Source organism: Megalops cyprinoides, chromosome 15 (assembly GCF_013368585.1).
Source record: "Megalops cyprinoides isolate fMegCyp1 chromosome 15, fMegCyp1.pri, whole genome shotgun sequence".
NCBI classification, from domain to species: Eukaryota; Metazoa; Chordata; class Actinopteri; order Elopiformes; family Megalopidae; genus Megalops; species Megalops cyprinoides.
The window spans coordinates 24156276-24178157 of NC_050597.1; the positions used below are offsets into that span (position 1 = coordinate 24156276).

Here is a 21882-nt window from a genome sequence, read left to right on the forward strand (position 1 = left end):
TACACTTACACAGAGGCTAATCTCGCCTGAGATTTGCTGGTGGAGAGTAGGTTCCTATGACATCATAGCTTGTCACTAGGTGATGTATATATATATTTTGATCTGCAAGCCATATTGTAGCTACCTACTTTAAAAAAGACTGACAGTGTATACATCTACAGTGGAAAAGAAACACATTATGTTGTGTAGGTTGTGAACACGAAGGCTTTCATTCAGCTTGTGCTTGGCATCCCAGCCCAGGCCTGCTCAGTACCTATTTAATTGGAGGTGGTGGGGGGGGGGAGGGGGGGTCCACAGACTGCCTGTGCTACTGTGGTTTTAATTGGGTTGGGAAGTCACTCTTGTATTAGATGACACCCAGATTCATGGTGTCCGATCCACTCTGGCTCACAATAGTGGCTTCGTCCGGGGGAGTCAGCTGTCACATCTCCCATCTCCTTTTGCTGTGGTTGTGTCAAGTCGGCAGTGGTTGGGTAAGTTTGGGTCGGGTGCGGTAGATCAGCAGGTGAGATCGGTGGCAGTGCGTGTGCGCGCGTGCCTGTGTGTGTGTGTGTGTGCATGCGTGTCTGGGGCGGGGGGTGCGTTTGGGTCACGATCTAGCTGGTTTCAGACAGGACCGCCAGCACCGTGTCTGCCTGCGTGGCCAACTTGCTGCTGGTGTGGCTGGAGAGCTTGGACAGGCTCTCTTTCAGGTTCAGAGATTCCATCTGCTCCTTCAGCAAGCCTGGGGGGAGACAGAGAGAGACAGAGAGTGGGAGAGAGAGACAGGAACAGAGGGAGAGAGGAAGAGCGGGACGGAGGAGGGGGAAGCAACAGAAATGAAGATAAATGGAGATATTGACACAAGGTTAACTTGACAAGATTTGTGATGTAAGGAAACCATGATGGCTCTGGTTCTTGCAGGCATGAGAGCATGAGGCCATTTATGGAAAGTAATATTGTTATTCCCATAGATTACATTACCATCCAAAGCAATTTTTCATTACACTGTAAGCATTGTTGATGGTCTTTATTGTTTGAATTCATTGTACTGATGTGCGGAAATCTGAAGATAACTGGTCATGCGATGAGAAATGCAGCTTTTGTCTCAACACTATAAGAGTGAGAGTAAAACGAAACAATGCACTATCACCGCCACCATTCAAGGTGGGGAAATGAATTCAACACACAACAACCACTGGAACACTAAGACTCCCTCCCCTTCCTGCCCCCTCTCCCCTGGTACTGACTGGAGTTGGCCAGGCTGCAGATGAGGCCGATGGCGCTGAACTTGATCTCCACCGCACCCACAGGGTCGTCCAGCATCTTCTGCAGGGTGGGCAGCAGCCCCGCCTCCCGGAATGGCTCCTGCACGGAGTCTACAAGTCCAGAGACACACAGCACTCAGACAGAGTTTTCATAATGTGTTTCCAATTAAGTTTTAAGGATAAAATCAACAATTCCCACTTCAACGATTGGTCTTTACTGCCGCTATAGTGAAATAAATAAAATAAAATAAGACGCTGGTTTAGTTTGAAAGGTGAATTGCGTGTGTGTGTCTGTGTGTTTGTACGTGTGTGAGAGAGTGTGTGTGTGTATGTGCGCAAACATGCACACATCATAACATGGTACCCACTCTAACCACCAGAGGGAGATGTCCCTGTTGTGGTGCTGTACCCACCTTGAGCACCAGAGGGTGTCCTTGCTCCCATCCAGCCAGGCAATTAGGCTCATTTCATGGCTTAGTCATACACAGCTGGCTTAGGTATCACAGAGTAGCCAGGTAGATTAACGAACCAGTTCACTGGCCAGCTTTTTTTTTGTTTTTTTCTTCATTTGACTAGTAATCAATACTATTTTTTATTACTATAACTATTTGTTACCAATACTATTTTGTTATTGATATGTGTTAAGTTGTGAGGATAATTGATTCACTGTTTTTAAAAAGGTGACCTCTTTCTGCTAGGTGAGTGTTGTGTGACTAGAATTGGCTTGCAAACACATTTTAAGAAAGCAGCATGTCCAGCCTGTTTCCTTTTGTTTCATTACATGTTTCTTATCCTGTCCCATTGAATGCAGGTATTGTTTTAAAGGCATTTTCTATTGTTTTGAGAAAGACATTTTGCCAAAACTGAAGACCTAGTCATGCCCTGAATAAAGTGTGTTGTGTTCATCAAATCTTTGGTCGATATTTTTTGCTTAATTCCCACACTGAGCTCAGCTAACAGCTCACAGCTTGCGTGTGTATATATTTGTGGGGGGTTAGACATTGAGATATTATCACTAAAATATGGATCAACTTCCTTTTTTAAGATTCAGGCAATTTTCCATGACTTTTCAATGACAGTGTCATATATTACCTTGACTTTTCAAGGACAAATGTTTTTGTGGATTTCAAGGATCCCTGTCCAGGTTAATGGAGAAACAGCATGACATACGCATATGCATTACAGAGCCTACAAGATTACAGAGCCGGGGACTCAAAGACCAGAACCCTAAACCCTACGTTTTATAATAAGCTCTATGACAGCTGTCTTGCACTTTATGATATTTTCCAGCTGTGCATTGATCTCACTGCCTACAGCAATAGAAGGGTACAGTTCAAAGCCAGATTATCTTCAGCTGTAATTTATAATGTAAAAGTTGCCTCTGCGCCATAGGTGTCATTTCAGAAGGGAGGTGTCAGTGTCTTTGGAAGCTGAGAGAAAGGATGTCACAGCTCTCACCAATTTCAATAGCTGAGGCAATTGCCAGCGCGACCAGGGCTTCGTTCTGCATGATGACGTGCTCGCTTGTTGCCATGGTGATGAGGTGTCGCACCCCGTCTGCTTTTGTCACGGCGTGGATCACTTCCTGTGAGGATATCGAGGGGAGAGGAGTTGAAGCCCGCCGCTGCTGGAGCCAATAGCACTTGCTTGTCATCACGTGTTTGCCAGCTGCCTGTCTGAGTGTGTCCCTTATGGGGCACATCAAGCGTGCTTACTTTTCTGCCCCCACCCTGAATTCTGCTCTTATTTTTCAGTGTTTCATGCTGTGTACAGTTGCATGTTAACATGTTCCTTCTTTCATTTTTCAGTTTAAACACACAGAATTATATGATTTGTATTATATTATTTCAATGTCGGCATAATGTATGCAATGCATGTAACTTGTATGGTAGTCTCCAGTTTAATATATTCTGTCAATTATTTTGTACATGCATGTGGGTGCAAGTGCTTGCATCTATGTGTGTGTGTGTGTGTGTGTGTGTGTGTGTGTGTATGTGCATATGTCATTGTATGTAAACACGTGTGCTTACTTATATGTGTGTGTGATTGTGTGTGTATGTGTGCCAGACTGTGGGTGAGACAGAGAGTGAGTCCGTGCGTGTGCGTGTGCGTTTGCGTGCTGTGTGTTTATGTAAGCGGTGCCTTGTGTGTGTGCGTGCCTGAGACAGAGAGTGAGTCCGTGCGTGTGCGTGTGTGCATGCGTGTGCGTGCGCGCGCGTCGCGGAGCAGGTGTCTCACTGGAGCTCGGCTGTGCCTGATGAGTGCAGCCAGCAGGCGGTTTGCCTCCCCTCTGACCCCGGCGTGGTCCCGGGCCTCGCACCACTCTATCACCCGCGCCAACAGCACCTCGTCCTTTCCCAGCACTGTGGCCGCCTCCTCTGAGGGACAAACACGTCAGTCAGAAGAAAAGAAGGCATTTGAATGCTTCGCAGATTTGTAAAAGGCATTTGACTGAATTTGGCACAAAGGACTATTTTAAAACACCTACTGGAAGTGGTGTTGGGGAAAACACCTGATGTACATGGGAAGTAAGTTCAGCACCACAACTGGCAATGAAAGAAAAGACTCCTGCAAGCAAAGCTGTTGAGCAAGAGAAGTCCAGCACTGCTGAACATCTGCATTAATGAACTGGCCACAGCGTTGGAGCAGTCTCCGCTCCCTGATCTCACTCTGTACAATGGAGAAATCAAATTCTGGCTCTATGCAGACGACCTGGTTCTGCTGCTGCCCACAGAGCAGGGATTATAGCAGAGCCCAGTTCTGTCAGAGTGGGCTATAGCAGCAAATATGAGAAAGACAATGAAAATGATTTTCCAGATCTCTGGGAAACAGAATTTTTCTAATCTGTTTGAAAAAAAAAAGAAAAGAAAAAAAAACTCCACAACACTGCACACATAATTATTTAGGCCTGAAAATAGGTCTTCAGGAAATTCCAACTGCGCTGTGAATAGACTGAAAAAGAATGCAGTGCCTTTTATGCCATACGGAGAATCCCAATCAGAATTTGTCTATTAATACTTGAATGCATAATTGAACCTATTCACCAAATATGGCAGTAAAGTATGGGGCCCACTTAGGCCAACATCCATTAGTATATTATAATATCAAAATCCAAAACAGGGTAATTCAATTTTGGAAATATAAAAAATAGCAACCCCCCTACTCGTATCATAACAAAGACCTAAAATAGCTAGAACCAAGCTGAGGAAAGAGCCCCCACATCGGTCCTGAGGCTCGATTAACTAATCTCTCTCCCACAGACAGCACCACTCAGCCAGAGAACCACACCATCCCAATGACAATTACAGTCATCCAAGTATCTGGCCCTAAAAAGGAGAACGCAGTGTGTCTGACAGAGAGCAGAAAAACATTGACAATGTGCAGACTCGATGAGCACAGCCTGGCCTTACAGGCCAACACAGACAGATATGACTGCAGAATGACAGGCTGTGCTGACAGCACCAACTGTAAGCAGTCAAGACAGAGCTGCATTTGCTATCCATGAACAAAAAATACACTGCAACTAGACAAAATTATTTTCCTTTTCACAAACCTCGCAGACATTTTAAAACTTCTAATCCAAAGCAGAGGACAGACAATGATGCTAATACATGTGGAACAATGTCACTGCATGTCGTTTGAAGGACAGCTTCTAACAAAAAGGCAGCCTTACATCTTGATTTATATCATTTTACAAATAAATAATAAATACACATCATTTCTACATTCTAGCGTAACACATACTATCTGTATATGTTCGTATATTTGTGTTCATTATCCTATCCGGTTGTTTGTAACGCCTTGGCAATATAATGTTATCTTTGTCATGCCAATGAAGTAAGTCAAAGGGATCCGGAGGGAGACGGAGGGAGAGACCGAGGGAAAGGGATAGAGAGAGAGAGAGAGAGAGAGAGACAGACAGATAGAGAGACAGAGGGGGAGAGAGAGAGCCAAGATGTCTTTCTAAAAGCTGTTATAAAATTCCAAACCTACTGGGAGAGGAGCTTGGCAGCCAGGTGTGTGTCTGCCTGCCGCAGTCTGGGAGACAGAGGGGGTAAATACTGCTGCAATAGGACTGGTGTTTACAGAGGGAGGAATGGAAGTGATTGTGCATTTGCTGTTAATGTTTCTGTCATTTAGTGATAATGCAGACCAGCATTGTAGGCACTCCAATTAATTCTATGTCCACTATCAGCACATTATGTTTATATATTTACACTTTATATGGTCTTGACAATGCCAAAGCATATTTGCATTCGAATTTGAATTCAAAATTGAGAAGAACCCCAACCTTCCTCGACACAGAAACCGCCTCCCCTCAGAGAGAGGAAAAGAAGAAGAAAGAGAGAAAGAGGGAGCAGAAGGTTTGTGTTTGGGGGGGTGATTCCACTCACCGAGGTGATTCCCCGCAAGCAGCGCAGTGTACTTATCTAAAAGTAGCACCCAGCAATTTCACTGACACGCCAATGAGGGGTCTGCTATGATGTAATCCTTATTCAGCTGTCTGGGGCTCAAGAGTTCGGGACACGACAGTGGCGCAGTTCGCCAGCCGCTAGCAAGTTGTGAGCGTAATGGTACGTTAGAGGGTTTGAGATGAAATTAAAATGTCAAAATGAACTGAATTAACAAGCCAAGGGGGGCAGAAAAGGAAAGCTTAGCGGCTGAATATCTCCTCTGACTCAGAGAAGTTCATGTTCTTTTGTTATCATGAAGACAACTGAGACAATCGTGCCACCAGCAATAATATGGAATCTTCTACTAATTTTTTGCGAGGGAATTTCTGTCATTTTCACACATGCCATACAGAAAATATTCATCATATACAACTGTACGTTATGGTACTTGATTGTTGAAGATCAATAGACTATAGTATACATTCTATAAACATTCTGTATACAGTGTACTGTGTACATTTTACTCTATACATTTGTATAGGACTATATAATGATTCAGCATTATGAATTTGCTATTTGCACCATATGAGTTATTTTGTATAAATCTGACATTAATCCATACTAAATGCACATTTAATATATGGGACACTGGGTCATTGGTTAAGTATTTAATTGACCCAAATATACTATGTTCACTGTGTGATAAACGAAGAGGCTATGGGAGGGTTTCTTACCTTGGCCATCCACCATCATGCGGAGGGTGCCCAGGAGTTTAAACTGCACCGGGGGCATGTCTGAGCGAAGCAGGGTCCTGATCCGCTCCACCACCCCATCCTCCAACATCCGCACCTTGTTCGTCGCTGGAACAGCAGGGGGGGGGGGGGGGGGTTTAAGGGGTGCCATCACATGAGTAAAGGGTCTGGTCAAACCACTGCTGGGATGAATGACACTTCTGGCAAGAATATTGGCCTATGACATGGGAAGACCCGTGTCTTTCACAGTGGGGTCGTCAACGGGGCTTCCTAATGGAGGGGCCGAGTGTCACAGTTCACACTGGGTTTGCTGCACTCCGGTGCGACCCCCCCCCATACCTGGGATTGCGAGGTTCCGGAGCGCGCTCAGTCCAGCGTGTTGGACGGACACGTCCCCCTCGTCCACGTGATGCTCCAGCAGGTCCAGGATATGGGGGACCACGCCCAACTCCAGCATTCGCACACAGTTGCTGTCTGAGAGCGAGCGCAGAGAGATGGAGGAGGAGGAGGAGGAGGAAGAGGAAGAGGAGGAGGAGGAGGGGGAGGGGGAGGGGTCAGGACATTCAGCCAAGGGTTCAAATCCCGGGTGCTTTCCACCCTGGACCACAACTGATTTCTTGAATCAATCAAAACATGAATTTCCATTTATTCCTATAGCAGACACTCTTATCCAAAGTGACATAAAGGTACATAAGGGATCATAACAAGGCCATACTGACAATAGTTCACACTGAAAATATTAGACCATATTTGAACAAAAGTGTTACTGCCTTACAAGGCTGCAATAATAAAAATGTCAATATAAAGAACAGTAATACAACTCATTGCTAAAGTACATCGACTTAATGTTTATAATTCAATGTTATATAATACCCTAAAGACCTGTACCAAGAAGCATGACGAGTACTATATAAAGTAGTCAGGAGAGCCAGGCTGCAGTCTGAGGAGATAAGTCTTCAGTCAGTGCTGGAACATGGCCAGCAAATCTTCTACCCTGACTGCAGCTTTGATAATGGGTACCATTGTGGACAAACAAAAAAACAAAAAAACAAAAAAGCATACAATTTGCTGTAAAATACAAGGATACAGACAACAGCTGGATCTATGGTGAAACTGTAGTACATGCAGCATGAGCAGGGCTATCCTCTGAGCTGTCCATTGTGATACTGTATGATGCGCTAATTCTAATTCTGTCAGAGAGACAGTGACATTTTTCCTCTCCTTGTCCGCCCGCCACCTTTTACTGCTCTTGTGTCAGTGAGTTAATTTTGGATCTGTGACATTTCGTCCGCACGTCTCGTGCTTCCCAAATTCTTGCGACCCGCTCGGAGCCTCCCTCGGAGGTCAAAACGTCCTCCACCTGCGCATGTCATCCGCACGCCTGACTCAGCTCGTTACATTATCATGCCGGAGGTTTTCCGGAAGGTTACGGAGTTCGTGAAGCTTTGCGCCCGTCTCTGGCTACACTCACCGTTTCTGGCGAAGTTGGCAATGGCCAGCGCCCCGGCCAGCTGCAGCTGGGTGTTGGACGACTGCAGCCAGGACAGGATGTCCTGGTACACGGTCCCCGCCCCCTCGCCAAAACACTTCTGCATGGACTCATCTGTGATGTAGGGAGAGGGAAGAGGATTCACACGGGCACAAAGAGGGGACGGCAGACTCTTTAGCACAGACATGCTGGGAGGATACAGAGGGGCAATTTGCAATGCATACCAGAGAATGGGTACAAGTGCGATAAAGGAAGATGCCCAGTTTTAGTGAGTGGATTTGCAAGAAGACCATACGTTTGAAATATATCTGATATATATGAAATTAATGTTATATACATAAATACATATATGTTTATATGGTGTAGTAACAGAAGCATGGTAGGATTAGAATTTATATGGTTTCTGAGAGGGACAACAGGCACAGTGCTCCCTTAGCATAGCCCAGTGTGCGCTCTATAACTGGCAGGCAACGCTGCATTTAGGGAATAGCTGAGAACTGTCTAAAGTGGAAAAAAACAACAGTGAAAAAAGGGATCAACAAGCTCTTAGTGTGAAAGCCATTCCACACTGAATAAAGATGAGGTGTGGAGTGTTATTTTGTAATAAGCTCTGTAGGTTCACCATCACCGTGTTTTTACTGTGTGATTGAGTGAAGATATGGGCTGACACTGCCTGCCTGGAAAGGCAGTGGGTGGCAGGGAGGGGGGAGGGTTTCATTAGTCCTCCAGCCTGAAGTGACTCACCCCCCAGCAGGAGTGACACGATGAGATTGGACGCGATCTTGATGCTGCAGAGGTCGTGGGGGTCGGAGCCCCCCTGGAGTCCGCGAATCATTTCGGACAGGGCCTGGGGGACCCCCGACTCCACAAACTGCAGCTTCAGCGCATCTGAAACGGCAACAGCGCACCTGTCACTGCCGGAACGGGTCTTGTGCTTTGCAGGAGAGGAGATGAAAAGATGAAGAAATCCCCATGCTGCCACCTCCACAGTCAGTCTGCCAGAGCACACACATTACTCTCCTGCTGCAGAATATTTTTACATATCTTGTCTTTGATTCTCTCTGAATTAGAGATACATGCATAAAGAAACATGCATTATTCAATGCCTGATAGATGCCCTCGTCCAAGACAAACTTCCCCATATAAAACTAATATATTAAGAATATATTTTAGATTCTCTATATTTTTTGCTCAATAAATGTATTGAAAATATATAAACTGTTGCCATGTTGGTATAGTCCACTGTATTTTGCATTTATGTATTTGCAATATATTCTTGGTCAGAACAGCATATTTTTCAATACATTAAAATGCATTTCATTTTCATATAGGTACATATCTTAAGTTTGATTTACTTTCCATTTGTACAACTGAATCAGTGCACAAGCAGTTCATGTAAGGTACTGTACCGTGCTACTTATAATGACAGTGCCCCATTTTGCAAACCAGCCTATGACCCTTGTGTCATCAGGCACCTTCCTAGCTCTTACTGATATATTCCCAGCCTGAGAATACCTATTCATTTGAGCTATTAAAATGTCAAGAATTTACTGAGTAAAGTGTGGTCGTATTACACTGGGATCAAGTCAATAAACAAACCTCCCTCTCCTGACCAGACTCCTGCTCTTTCAATCCTTCTTGGACCTCACTGATCTCAGAACAGCCAGATCCATTTGTTTACAGTATATATAGCACTCATCCAAGCCTTTAAGTGCATAATCTGAATGGAAGCGATTGTAATCAACTTAGCAGTGACGCAAAAACTCGCCTTAACTTTCCACTGACGGGTCACCGTTTGTAATCGGCCGGTGATTCCGGCGTCAGTTTTTGTTTGGGGAGCTTAGTCCCATCCAATATTGACGTAACAGCTTCTGATAAAGGCTTCATGTGTTTCTGACCTACAGAATCCTGTTGTGGGGTTCACCCCCCACCCCCTTTCCAGTGACTGGCCCTGTCTCACCGCTTTCTCCCAGAGATCCCAGCACCTCCAGAATGACGTGCCGGCGCTCTGCGTCGGGGGCCCGTCGTAGCTGTGTGGTCAGGGCCTCGGCTACAGACACCTCCACTAGGGCTTCCCGCGCTGAGTCTGGAAACACAGTGTCACAGCTCTCAGCAACAGAGGCCCCTCCCGCTTTACATAAACCAATCACATGAAAGACACTCCCATTTTCTACACATCAGTCATTTAAGAGACACGCCCACTCAGCACACACCAGGCATCAGCGAGATCCCACTCACAGCAAACTTCAGTTCGTTAACATGGAGAAAATACATTTCTCCCTTACTCTCTTGTTTCATTTTAATAACAGTTTTTCTTGGTAAACTGTTAACACATATAATGCACTGTAACAGTTAAAATCGTCACGTGTGGCTGTTTATTTTGCTTTGAAACTAATCTTTTGGAGGCTTCAATAACATTTAATGGCTGTCACTTTACAAACACAGCTGAACAAGCATTCCAAACTAAAGCACTAAATGCACTGGTCTGCATGGAACATTACCCAGAAATGGACACCGATTGAGTCATTGCTGATCCAACAGACTCATAAAAACACGTCAAAAATACAAAGACTTCAGATGGAAAGCTTGAGGTACTGTTTTTCACATAACGCCAGTGACGATGCATTTATTTTGATGCATTTCTTATTCAGGACACCATCTCCACATCAATAAGTGCACCTTGGATCCATTCCCACTCTCCCTGTCCGCACTGCACTTGCGTAGAGACTGCCGCATAGCTGAGCTCTCATAATTTGAACTCAGCTTTCGGCTGGGAGTGAGAACAAATAGGGAAGCGCAGCTGCGTCCTCCTCCTGTAGTGAGCCAGGCGAAATCAGCATACCCCCCCCGAGCCTGACCTCTTTCAGGCCAGCTGACTTCCTGATTGCTCCGCGCTCACTCAGAGCAACCATTCAAATCTCTCAGCGGCGCTCCGAACAGGTCAATGCGAGCAGGATGTTCGGAGCGTAGCACTGGTTTGAGCACCGCGTTAAATTATTGAGTTCCCCTCAGCGCTTCCAGTGAGCCCTTCATTCTGAGTGCTACGCTGCTTAGCACTCACAGGGTCATCTCTTTTGTCTGCTTTGCCCCTTCTGTAATGTCCTCTGAGCTCAGGCACTTGCAGCGCAAGATTGCAAGATAAGTTCAAATTGCATGAAAGACTTCGAGTGCAACTTACGGTTTTTACATGTTTACAGCTGGATATTTTACTCAGGCAATTGTGGGTCAAGTACCGTGCCCAAGGATACAGCAGCAGGGCCCCAGAAGGGAATCAAATCAGCAACCTTTCGGTTCCAAGCCCTGCTCCTTATCACTATGCTACGCTGCCCTCTCGGTTACTGTAACAGCATTCTGCCCCTCTGTGTAGCTACAGCTGAGGTTGACCTCTGAGGCTCACCCATGTCAGCCAGGTTACAGAGGGCCAGCAGGCACACGTTGACCAGGGGGTCATTCTCAGGGTACTCCTGCATGATGGCCACCAGCCGGGGAATGACCCCATTCTGAACCAGCCGGTCCTGCTGAGGGCCTGGGGGAGAGAGATGGAGGGAGAGGGAGAGGGGGAAGAGGGAGAGGGAGACAGAATTCTGGACATTTAATCATTACCCACTTTAACTCCGCCCAAGTCGTCTAAGTAAATGCTTGGTCTGATTAGTCTGGCACAAAATAGCACCCAGATGGGTGCTACATGTTAGCAGAGATGAGTTACTCTCCCTCATTGCAGAGTCTTTTAAAAATGCTGAAATTGATCAAAGGCACTATGTATAAATCTAAAGAATTTTAAGTATAAACCCAACTCATTATCATTATAATCCTCCTAATCCTTCATTATCAAATAATACTCCTTCCCACTAGTTCCAGTCCAATGCCACTGTCCAATATTGTAGATTTCCCAAATACAGGCACAGTTTCACATTATCTCTCTGGGGAGGCTCTGCACTGCCATTCAGCTAAACAAGTAGAACTCATTTCCATTATAATCTATAAGGTCTTACAGCATTTAAATCAAGAGGCTTTTGATTAGACTGAAGCTCGTGGATTGTGAGAAGGGGACGTGGTTTGGTCCCAGACCCGGACTGGTGGTCCGACTCACTGTTGTCGAAGCAGATGCGTCCGATGGCGCGTCCCGTGTGGAGCAGCAGGTCCTGGTCGGAGCTGTTCAGCAGGGGAAGGAGAGCGTTCACCAGGCCGGCCTCAATACAGCGTTCCCTCACCGAGGCTGGAAAACACAAACGCGCAGCGGCCAATCAGCTCCCTGCATCATGGGCGGGGTGGGAGTTGGGTGGGTGGGTAGGTCTCATTATTGCAGTGACTACTGCCCCAGTGCCTCCCTGTTGTATCATTGAGCTTCCAAGCTGCATCTTCATCATCCCAAAATGCACTGGGGCAACATCATGGCCTCATCACCATATTAATCATCCGCTCCTACTCATTAGGAATTTAAATGTACATATGTTTTTTTTTTGCAGTATTAGAAATTCAGCTATAGTCTTGAATGCTGTCAACTTGAAAGACCAGCGCAGTGGGATTTCAGATGCAAGGCTTGCACTAAATCCTTTGAAACACTTGCAATGGGTATAAAGCAGATACAAATGCATTTATATTTGTGATAACTGGTAAAGATACACTGTGTCCACCCAGACCTGCTGAACATGGTAGAGCTACTCTACAGCATGTCTTGCACAGATGGCCAGAGAGAAATAACTGAATTTCTAAATGAAGATTCAGGTGGAGAATTTACAGATAATCCCTATGTGATTAATCAAACCAAGACAAACCAGTCCCCACCAAAACTGTGAAAATCATTCTTACTACTTCCTTTCCTCATCAGTGCTTTACAGCATCCCTCTTCCACCCCATCTCCCCCTTTCTTTTCCCTGTATATGATCTCCATACATGAACTCAACAGCCTCAGCACACAGCCAGGTGTGATCCCTTCTTCAGACTCCAAGCCAAATGAAGTACCACTATAACCACGTCAGACGTAACCTTAAACGCCTTGATTGTATGAAAATTCCTATCAACTTGAAGTGAATTTAACCTGTTCAGATTGAGGCATTAATTTAGTCTGCCAAAACAACAAATGTTATTACAAGATTTTATTTCTCTCAGGCAGTTCTGACTCACTCCTTTTTCTAAGCAGAGAGTCTTTTGATCAGACTGCAGTTGGAGCTTACATCTCCAAGATGGACATATTTTTGGGCCCGGTGCCAGACTCAGACTCACCCACCCTAGACAAGATCCTGGCAGATGGTTCAGCGCATTACCCCTCAGTTCCTCTGTTAATTTCCTGCTTATTACCATGATCCTCTTCCAGCGTGACATAGCTTACATTTTATGTGGCATCAACTTACACTATAAAGGGATAATTTCTACTAAAGTAATGCAAATTCAGTTGGAATTTGTGTCCAAGTAATTTAGATTTACTTATAAAGCTGGAATTTCTGCAAAAGTAATTCTTGTTCAGATCCTTTTTCAAGGGCACAACCTTGAATCGCACACCTTGGATTGAAACCCATTACATTAAATTACAATGATTTAGCAGAGGCTCTTGTCCAGAGCGACTTTCAGCACAAGAGAACAAAGTGTATCCATCCAAGTTAAACAAGTGTCAGACCTGATTAGCTGCACTCTCAGACCAGCAGCGGCATGCTCAACACCATTCAAGCATCAACGCAAGTTAACTTGTGTTAATATGAAACTAAGACAATACAGACACTATGGGAAGTTGTCAAATATATACAATACCACAAATAACATACAATGCCAATGAATGACATGTTATCCAAACCCATGGTGTGGAGCCACTGCACCAGGCCTTACCTTCTCTGCCCACCTCGGCAACCACCAGGGCCACCTGTGGCGTGAGGGGGGTGTTCTTCCTCAGAGTGTTGGCCAGTGTGGTCAGAATCCCACTCGCCGCTACCTGCTCCGCAGCTCCATCCTCTGGGAGACACACACGCAGAGAGTGACTGCACTGGCTTTCGGGTGGGATTGATTTTTAAACGAATGCGGTGTCAAATGCGCAAATAGGTAAGTACACCCACATATGCAAATGAACCAGATGTTACTGTGTGCGTGGGCCTGTACATGTGTGGATATGCCTCTGTGTGTGTGCATGTGTGTGTGTGTGCATCTGTGCCTCTGTGTGTGTGCATGTGTGTGTGTGTGTGTGTGTGTGTGCATCTGTGTGTGTGTGTGCGTGCATGTGTGTGTGTGCATGTGTCCGTGAGTGTGTGCACGTGTGTGTGTGTGCGCATGCGTGCGTGAGTTGGTATGTGTGCGTGCATGTTTATGTGTGTGCATGTGTGTGTGTGTGTGTGCATGTGTATGTGTGCGCATGCGTGCGTGAGTTGGTATGTGCGCGTGTATGTTTATGTGTGTGTGTGTGTGTGTGTGTGCATGTATGTGTATGTGCGTGTCTGTATGTGTGTATGCGTGCATGAGTGTGTGTGCATGCGTGTGTTTGTGTGTATGTGCGTGTCTGTATGTGTGTATGCGTGCATGAGTGTGTGTGCATGCGTGTGTTTGTGTGTGTGTGTGTGTCTGTATGTGTGTATGCGTGCATGTGTGTGTGTGTCTGTATGTGTGCATGCGTGCACGTGTGCGTGTGTGTGTGTGTGTGTGTGTGTGTGTGCATGCGTGCACGTGTGCGTGTGTGTGTGTGTGTGTGTGTGTGGATGGAAGGCATTTTGTTCAGCAGTCTGTCACCCCGCAGCACACTTCCATCCCGCTGCTGATGCGATTTGTCACTTCATCAACCTCTCCCTTATCTGCGGCCCACAGATGACAGCGCCTGGCCCTCTCTCTGTCACAGCAGGGGCGCCCGCGCGCATCGTCCGGAGGCAGCCGCGGCTGCACCTCTGTCCCGGGCGGCGCGCCAAGGTTCCGCCACCAAATCAAAAAAGGACAAAAGCCCGCGGTGAACCGGTGAACCATCCGGGACCGCGGCTAAATAGAAAGCCATGGAGGGACCGTCGACAAAATGTGAGGGAACACTGTTATTATGGGATGTGTTCTCCCGCAAATGTCACCGGAGCGTGGGGGGTTTCGGGGGGTGGGTTGTCGGGTGGGGGGGGGGGGGGGGGGGGGGGCGTTACGAGCTGTCATTGTTGGCTGTGCTGCTATGGTAACGCCCCCCTTCCTTCCAAAGGAAAGCAATCTCACCCGCCTGTGCAATTTAAGAGGAACACAAATCTGTCTTCAGCATCCAGAACAGAACTAATTAACACCACCAAAAATGAAGCCCATCTCAAGGCAAACTAGTAATTTCTTGCTTAAGGGGCTCCCCAGATTTGTTGCTATTTTTATGTCTCCCATTCTGAAGATGTGCCTAATAAAACCTCAGATCTGCATTTTGATTCACTTAACCCATTCAGCGCCTGGGGAGCAAATTCAGTTTAAACCTGGAGGGAGTAAGGGGGAGCTAATAAAATATTCATAATGGCTCAGATGACCAGAGAGGCTCAGATGGCCACATTAATAATTTTGCCTTCCTTTGTAAGTTAGGATGGCATGAACAGACTGCATAATAGTGAAATAATATGCTCACTGCCATGTCAACAAGACTAGGGATGTTCTTTCAATTGTAGTGTCAAGCTGATTTCTGTTGCACAGCATACACACACACACACACACACACACACACACGTGAAAGCTTAAGGCCACAGTGTGAGAGAGAGAAAGAGAGAGAGGCTTATCTGACCTGTCACTCACACGCTCACTCGATCCAGTCAGACTCGCAGTAAATGCGGATTACCATCTCAGTGCTCCCAATCCACAGAGACGCCGGCGAGCTGGCCTCTACACCACTCGCTCCCTCTCACTGCACTCCCACCCTCCTCCTCCCCCTTTTTCCGGGCCAATCAAAACGTACCCGGAGGCCCGCTGGGGTTCAAAAGGGAGCCTCCCAGCAGGCCTCTTCCTCACAACACTGTGCTGTTTAATGAATTCGATGGTTAATGATTCATAGGTGCAGTGGGAGTCCCTCCAAGCGCTGGCTTGCTGATGTGGCATGTAAAGTACCCCTCGACCAGGCTCTCCAGCAGAGCCCCAGACAGCAACCGGGCCAGAATCTGCACTTCAGCAGGTCTGATGAGCCAGGCTGACTGAAACCCAGCCAGGCACTAGTGCATTCTGCGAAGCATTGTGTTATGAGAATGGCGGTGTGGTCTGTGTGAAGGTTATTCATTCTGTATGAAGGAGTTGTATGCAAAGCACAGAATGTACATCGCCCACACACAGCCAGTCAGGTACAGAGCATGTGCCGGTGACAGGAGGCTGAAGCTAACCGAAATCCGAAATGGGCGGAGCTCACTGATTTTAATTACTCGCTGCTTTTTACTCAGAAAAGCAAAAGTGTTTCGGTTGCTTAATACGAGTCAGTGACTGACAGCACACAGTAGCTACACCCATTGCAGGCTTAATGAGGCTTCACTCTCTCATCACCAAAATGCATAAAGTGTTTTTAACATCGCAGCATTCGCGGCTGTGCCTGCATGCCGTGCGCTCCTTTCCTGTCTGAGGGCGATGCGTCATGCATGTCGGAGCGACGACGCATCGCACAGACTCACTCTTCTCCAGGAGGGCGGTCAGCACCGTGTCCAGGTGGGGGCTCAGCTCCTCGTCGATGAGCTCCGTGCTCACGCTGATGGCCTTCAGCGCGTCGCTCAGGGAGTCTGGGAAACAGACAGACTGGTCAGTCTGACCGAAATATGAACTTGAGCAAGCGTTATGCTGTTTCTTCCGTTTCTTAGATCTCCTTTTTTCACTTGAACCCCTAAGAATCTTGTAATGGTTGTGAAGACAGGGTATACAAAGGAAACACTGGTTTGAACACTGTTATTCTGAGCTGAAGGCAAAGCACATTGTGGTTAAATGGACTTGCACCACATTAACCTATATAACCATTGACCCAGAGGTGTCAGACTCAGTTGCTGGGGGATATTTACTGTCAATTCCCTTCACTGAGGGACATTTTGTCTATTCCCTTCACTTCAAGTCCAATTAGTTATTCAGCTGTTTACATTTACATTTGCTTGCAAAAATGCCCTGCTGTAAAATATTTCTTGAACATAGGGCACAGCCCTGTGCAATCCATCATTTGCGAATAACAATGAACAATATCATACCAAATACCAAAACAATGAATAATTGGTAAATAATTGTTAAATCCAAAGTGAATAATTTGGAAATTCTAAGTAAATATGGTGTAAAGAGCACGTGATTGAGTAAAAACTAGAATATAACAGACTCTCCAAAAACAAAGGACCTCTAGGATAGCAAGCTCAACAGATAGATAGATAGATAGATAGATAGATAAGATAGATAGATAGACAAAGACAGACAGATTGATAGACAGTTAAACAGACAGAGAAATAGATGGATCAATAGATCGATAGATAGATGGATAGATAATTCGTGACTCACTAAATAAGTAATAAGTAATAATAGATAGAAAGACAATACTACTAATATTAATACTAATACTACTACTAATAACAGTGTTGGGGAAAATGTTCCATGAGTCCTGAAAAGGGGAGCAGTGATTGACAGGTGATGATGGCAGCATCTTTGCCACTCTGGCACAATACTGGGATAGAGTATGCACAGTGACAGAGGTGTCCAGCCAGAGGCATGGTGTGAAAATGGTTTTCCACTTGGATGCACCCCCCATTCCCCCTCCTCCCCCCACCCCCACCACCATCCCCAAGGCAGCAGCGCCCCGCCAGACAGCCAGCCAATCGATCAGAGCCCCAGTGACAAATGTCAAGTCTGGCAGTCTCGTGCGTGACCCTGTCTCTCCCCATCACACTGGGGGCGATGAAAGTGTGTGTGTGTGTGTGCGCGCATACGTGTGCGCTTGTGTGTGTTAGTGTTATCGAGTCAGTGGCCAGGGGTCCTAGCATACAGGTCTACCTGGCATATTTCAAACCGTGCTTGAGGCCTTTGAGTGAGCGGGTTGAGTTACTGAGTCAAGGATAACTTGTGAGGTCCGGACTCTCTTTTGGGTCTGGATTTGCCTGGCATCTGTCCCAGGCAAACGCATGTCTCCCCGTTTCAAATCAACTGTCTCGGCTGACACACCAGTCACATGCTAAAGACATGCTTATGCATGTGAGGGGGAGGCGACTGACTGCCTGTGTGCAGTGGAGTGTGCCATTGTCTGGGGGAGAGGCACAGTTCAGCATGTCCACTGTTCACTGTGGGTGGCTGCATGTGTCAGCACCATTTGGTGCAAAATAGCTGTGTTGAATTTTAACATTATTAAATCCACATAATGTCCAGTATTTGAGACATACTGGCTTTCCTCCAAATTGCCTCACTACCAAATCACTATCTGATTCAGCCTAATGAAAACTTATGTATACCGTGCTGATGTATTTTGGAAACAGTGTAAAGTAAAATGTATAATAGATTTATCCAGACAGGGAGACAAAATAGGGGTCCAATCTGAATCCAACACTCTTCAATATTTTTCAATCAGTGTGTGCTTCACTTGGAAAAGCCCGCAGCCCTAGGTCTCATTTTAATTGTCCCAGGAATCAGATTCATGCTTCATGCAGATTACTTGGCTCCGCCGCCACCCACAGGACCGGGGCTGCAGAAGAATTTCAATCTGCCTGAGCAGCAATGTCAGAACTGAGCCATGGTAAACTTCAAAGTTATTGTCTTCCACAAATGGCCAGATTTCATTTAGAATGCATGTCACACTGGCCTCGCGCATACCTTGGATTATATTTTAGATTGTCGTTCAGAACATCAGTACAAACGTGTACCGTGTCATTATGTGAAGAAAAATAATGTATGTATTTGGGCTAGGATGTTAACAGAGAGATGAAAAGAACAGAAAAGGAGTGGAGGAAAAAAGAAAAGTAGGGTATTCGAGAGAGGGAAAAGAATTACTGTCCGTCAGAAAATGTAAATTGAAAAGCACTGACATAATTCTACTTCAGTATCCTAATTGAATTACGTTCGGGATCTCCAGTTCTGTCCCACAAAGCAACAGAATGCATTCTTACACATGTCTGAGCTGATGTCAACCCAGAGGCGGTATGCTGCCAAGGTCTGTCCCTTCCTTCAGAAAGGGATGCAGCCTAATGCACAATGAAAGTACATCATACTTTTAAAACAGCAATTACTGTTGGAATGTTGCTTTTTGTTGTTGCTGCATGTGCACGAATTGATATAATGAAACACCCTGGAGAGTATATCTCTTTCTCCTCCCCCCCACACAGAATAATCCCCCCGTAACTGCTGTCTTTGTTTTATCGGATTATAGTCAACACCCCCAAGTTGACAGAGTGTCTCGGGGAAAGAGACGGACGGCGTCAGGTAGTAGGGATCCGTGTGCGAGCACGGCTGTCCCCAGCCACCGCGCAGTCATAGCATGCTTTGCTGAGGGACACGGAGAGCACAGAGTAATCGCCGAGTTAATCCCCGGTAAGCGCTGTGAAAATAGACGCTCGGCGTTCGCGGCACACCGCGGGCTCCCTCGGACCCCCCTCCCGCACGCCGCTCGGTCCTCGCGGTCGCAGCCACTTCAGGGGGAGGGATACACTCGCCCAAGCTCGATCCTCGCCCTCGAGCCTTAATTGCCCGAGAGACAAGAGGGACCCCGCCAGTCCTTGTCATCAAAGCTCGTCTCGTCTTTTTGAGCGTCCCCCGGCTGCTCCAGACAGATTCAAGGCACCTTCTCACTTTCATCCTACCGAGGGTGCGAAGACTGAGGAGCTCAGAGCTCTCCCTGCTCTGTGATGCTTGCCTGCCCCCTCCCCTCCCCTTCCCTCCCCTAAACCCCCCCAAGTGACAATTATGGCTCTTGTCCCCGGAAGACAGTTAAATGTGACCTTTACAGGAGGAAAACCTGGTCCAACAGCCATGCCTCCGCAGATACATCCTCTCTCTTGGGTGGATGCGAGCACGCTTTTGTACTACGGTGGCCACCAATATTTTACCCACAGATATAGCAGGGCTCTGCTTTAAACGCTGCCCCCCACCATCAATGCCCCCAGCTGAACACTACGAAAGCACAGAAAGAGGGTCTGAGAAAGGGTTTGCACTCACCCATGACTGCAGGCAGCTGTAGTCGGTAGGCTCTCCCCTCCCTCTATATGTATGTGTATGAGCGTCTCTCTCGGCGTCTGTGTTCGCGAGCGAGTGAGAGTGTGAGTGTACGTGTGTGTGTGTTTGTGTGTGCGTGCGTATGTGTGTGTGTGTGTGTGTGTGTGTGTGTGTGTGCGTGCGTGTCTGAGCAAAAACAATGAGCAGCCTTCAGGCCAGGCTTGCTCCCGCTCCCAGATGCACTCCTGTCAGCCGCACAGCCGGCGTCTTCCTCTGCCCCGCTCACTCCACTCTGCTTCTGCGCCTCCCTCCCTCCCTCTCTGTTTCTCTATGCCACCCACTCTCTTGCTCTCTCCCTGCCCCTTATCTTTCACTCACCCCCCCCCTCTCTCTCTCTCTCTGTCTCTCTCTCATCTCCTGTTCTCTCCCTCCATCTCCCTGTCTCAGAACCCCCCCCTCCTCCTGCCCCCACCTCCACCCCCGCCCCTCCAGCACTTCCTAGTCTGCACTGTCTCTCTCCCTCTTGCTTCGCGCTAATACACTCTAAATCCTAAATCTCTCCAAAGCTCCTCAGTCAACAATTAGCCTCTTGAAGACGCTGTAACTGAAATACAGCCCACATGAGGGCCCAAACAGTGAAAGGAGGACAGAGCGAACGATTCACCTTCCCAGAGCCTGCTATTGTTTTGTGTCCGGTTCAGAAAGACGAACTTTATCCTAATGCAAAGGCAGACAACAGTCCTCTCATGAGCATGTGTGGACCCTCATTGATATGCTACAATGTATGTCAATTGAAGGTCAAGTATTTACATGTATGACAACAATACAATAGAGGGTAATGGTAGGTTTTAGGTAAAGTATTTATTATTATTAGCAATTTATATGGGTGTCCAACTAGAATTAGAACCATTTAAGGTCTCCATATAAAAAGGCATCAAGCATTTGAAAATTAAGCCCAGTGGAAGTGTTTGGTTGAACATGCCAAGCTCACATCAGGCATTTCCAACCAAACACTCTGCCTTGATTAATGTTTCTCACAGAACCATTATAGCTTCCCTGTAACACTCAGGTGGGGATGAAAGTACAGTGGAAATGTAGCATTTGTTTAATGGGGAATGAGGTAATGTTCTACAGTTTAGGCTCATTTAGGGTTGCCGTCCTGCTGGTGCTCTATCGGCCTTGCGTAGGCCTCCTTATGGGCTGTTCTGTATCCCAGATGGTGTTTTCAAGCTATTCAATTTATCCTGCTTTTTTCTGTTTTAGATGCTTCATGGTAAGTAGTTATATTCAGTTTTTTGTGGGAATGCATCAAAATTTAATTTTACAACACAGTGTAGTTCAGCAAACCTGGCACATTTATGCAGCGCTACAGCCCAACAAATTTCATACATAAAAATTGCGATGACCTCTAGCTTACTGTGCATAAACCAGTCTGTTGTCCTTGACTAAAGAGATGTATAGGCACTTGTGCTGGACACTCTGAGGTGGCCATCCAGAAAAAGTGGTTACTGGAAGTGCAACCAGACTGTAAACTGCAGATATTTCAGCCCAAGGATTATTTGTGCCTGGTATAGTGTGAGAGGGAGTTTAGTTTCACCCTCTGTGCTTGAATCTAACCTTCAAATAGCTGTTTCTGCCTAATCAAGTGAGACCACTCTAAAAGAAGCATGTTTTGTAACTGTAGTAATATGCTTGGCCACTAGGTGGCATAAAATAGCTTCATAGCATGCTTGCCAACAACTGGAATTATGTACTGTATCTGTTGTTGTCATTACAACATGGTTATACATTTACATATCATGTAACACATACACAGATCTGGAGTTGTCTGTGGGAGCTGAAACAATAGCTCTTGTTCAAAGTTACAACATAATTGCCACCTGTGATTTATACCTAGTAGTTGGAAATGACGCACACGATATATAATCCAAAAGTCAGCA

At 46.3% G+C, this 21882-nt stretch overlaps 1 protein-coding gene across 1 annotated transcript; it reads right to left on the reverse strand.

The window, feature by feature from the left end:
• Window positions 1-283: 283 nt before the first annotated feature.
• On the reverse strand, window positions 284-20077 carry si:dkey-191g9.5 (rap1 GTPase-GDP dissociation stimulator 1). Its single transcript, XM_036546732.1, has 14 exons — window positions 19946-20077; window positions 16453-16557; window positions 13703-13825; window positions 11973-12098; window positions 11280-11408; window positions 9843-9968; window positions 8627-8770; window positions 7865-7996; window positions 6733-6867; window positions 6376-6501; window positions 3486-3625; window positions 2706-2832; window positions 1230-1358; window positions 284-724 (listed from the first exon to the last, which is right to left on the reverse strand). The coding sequence occupies exons 1-14, from the start codon at window positions 19947-19949 to the stop codon at window positions 597-599; spliced, it is 1674 nt and encodes a 557-aa protein (XP_036402625.1). The 5' UTR covers window positions 19950-20077; the 3' UTR covers window positions 284-596.
• Window positions 20078-21882: the final 1805 nt, after the last annotated feature.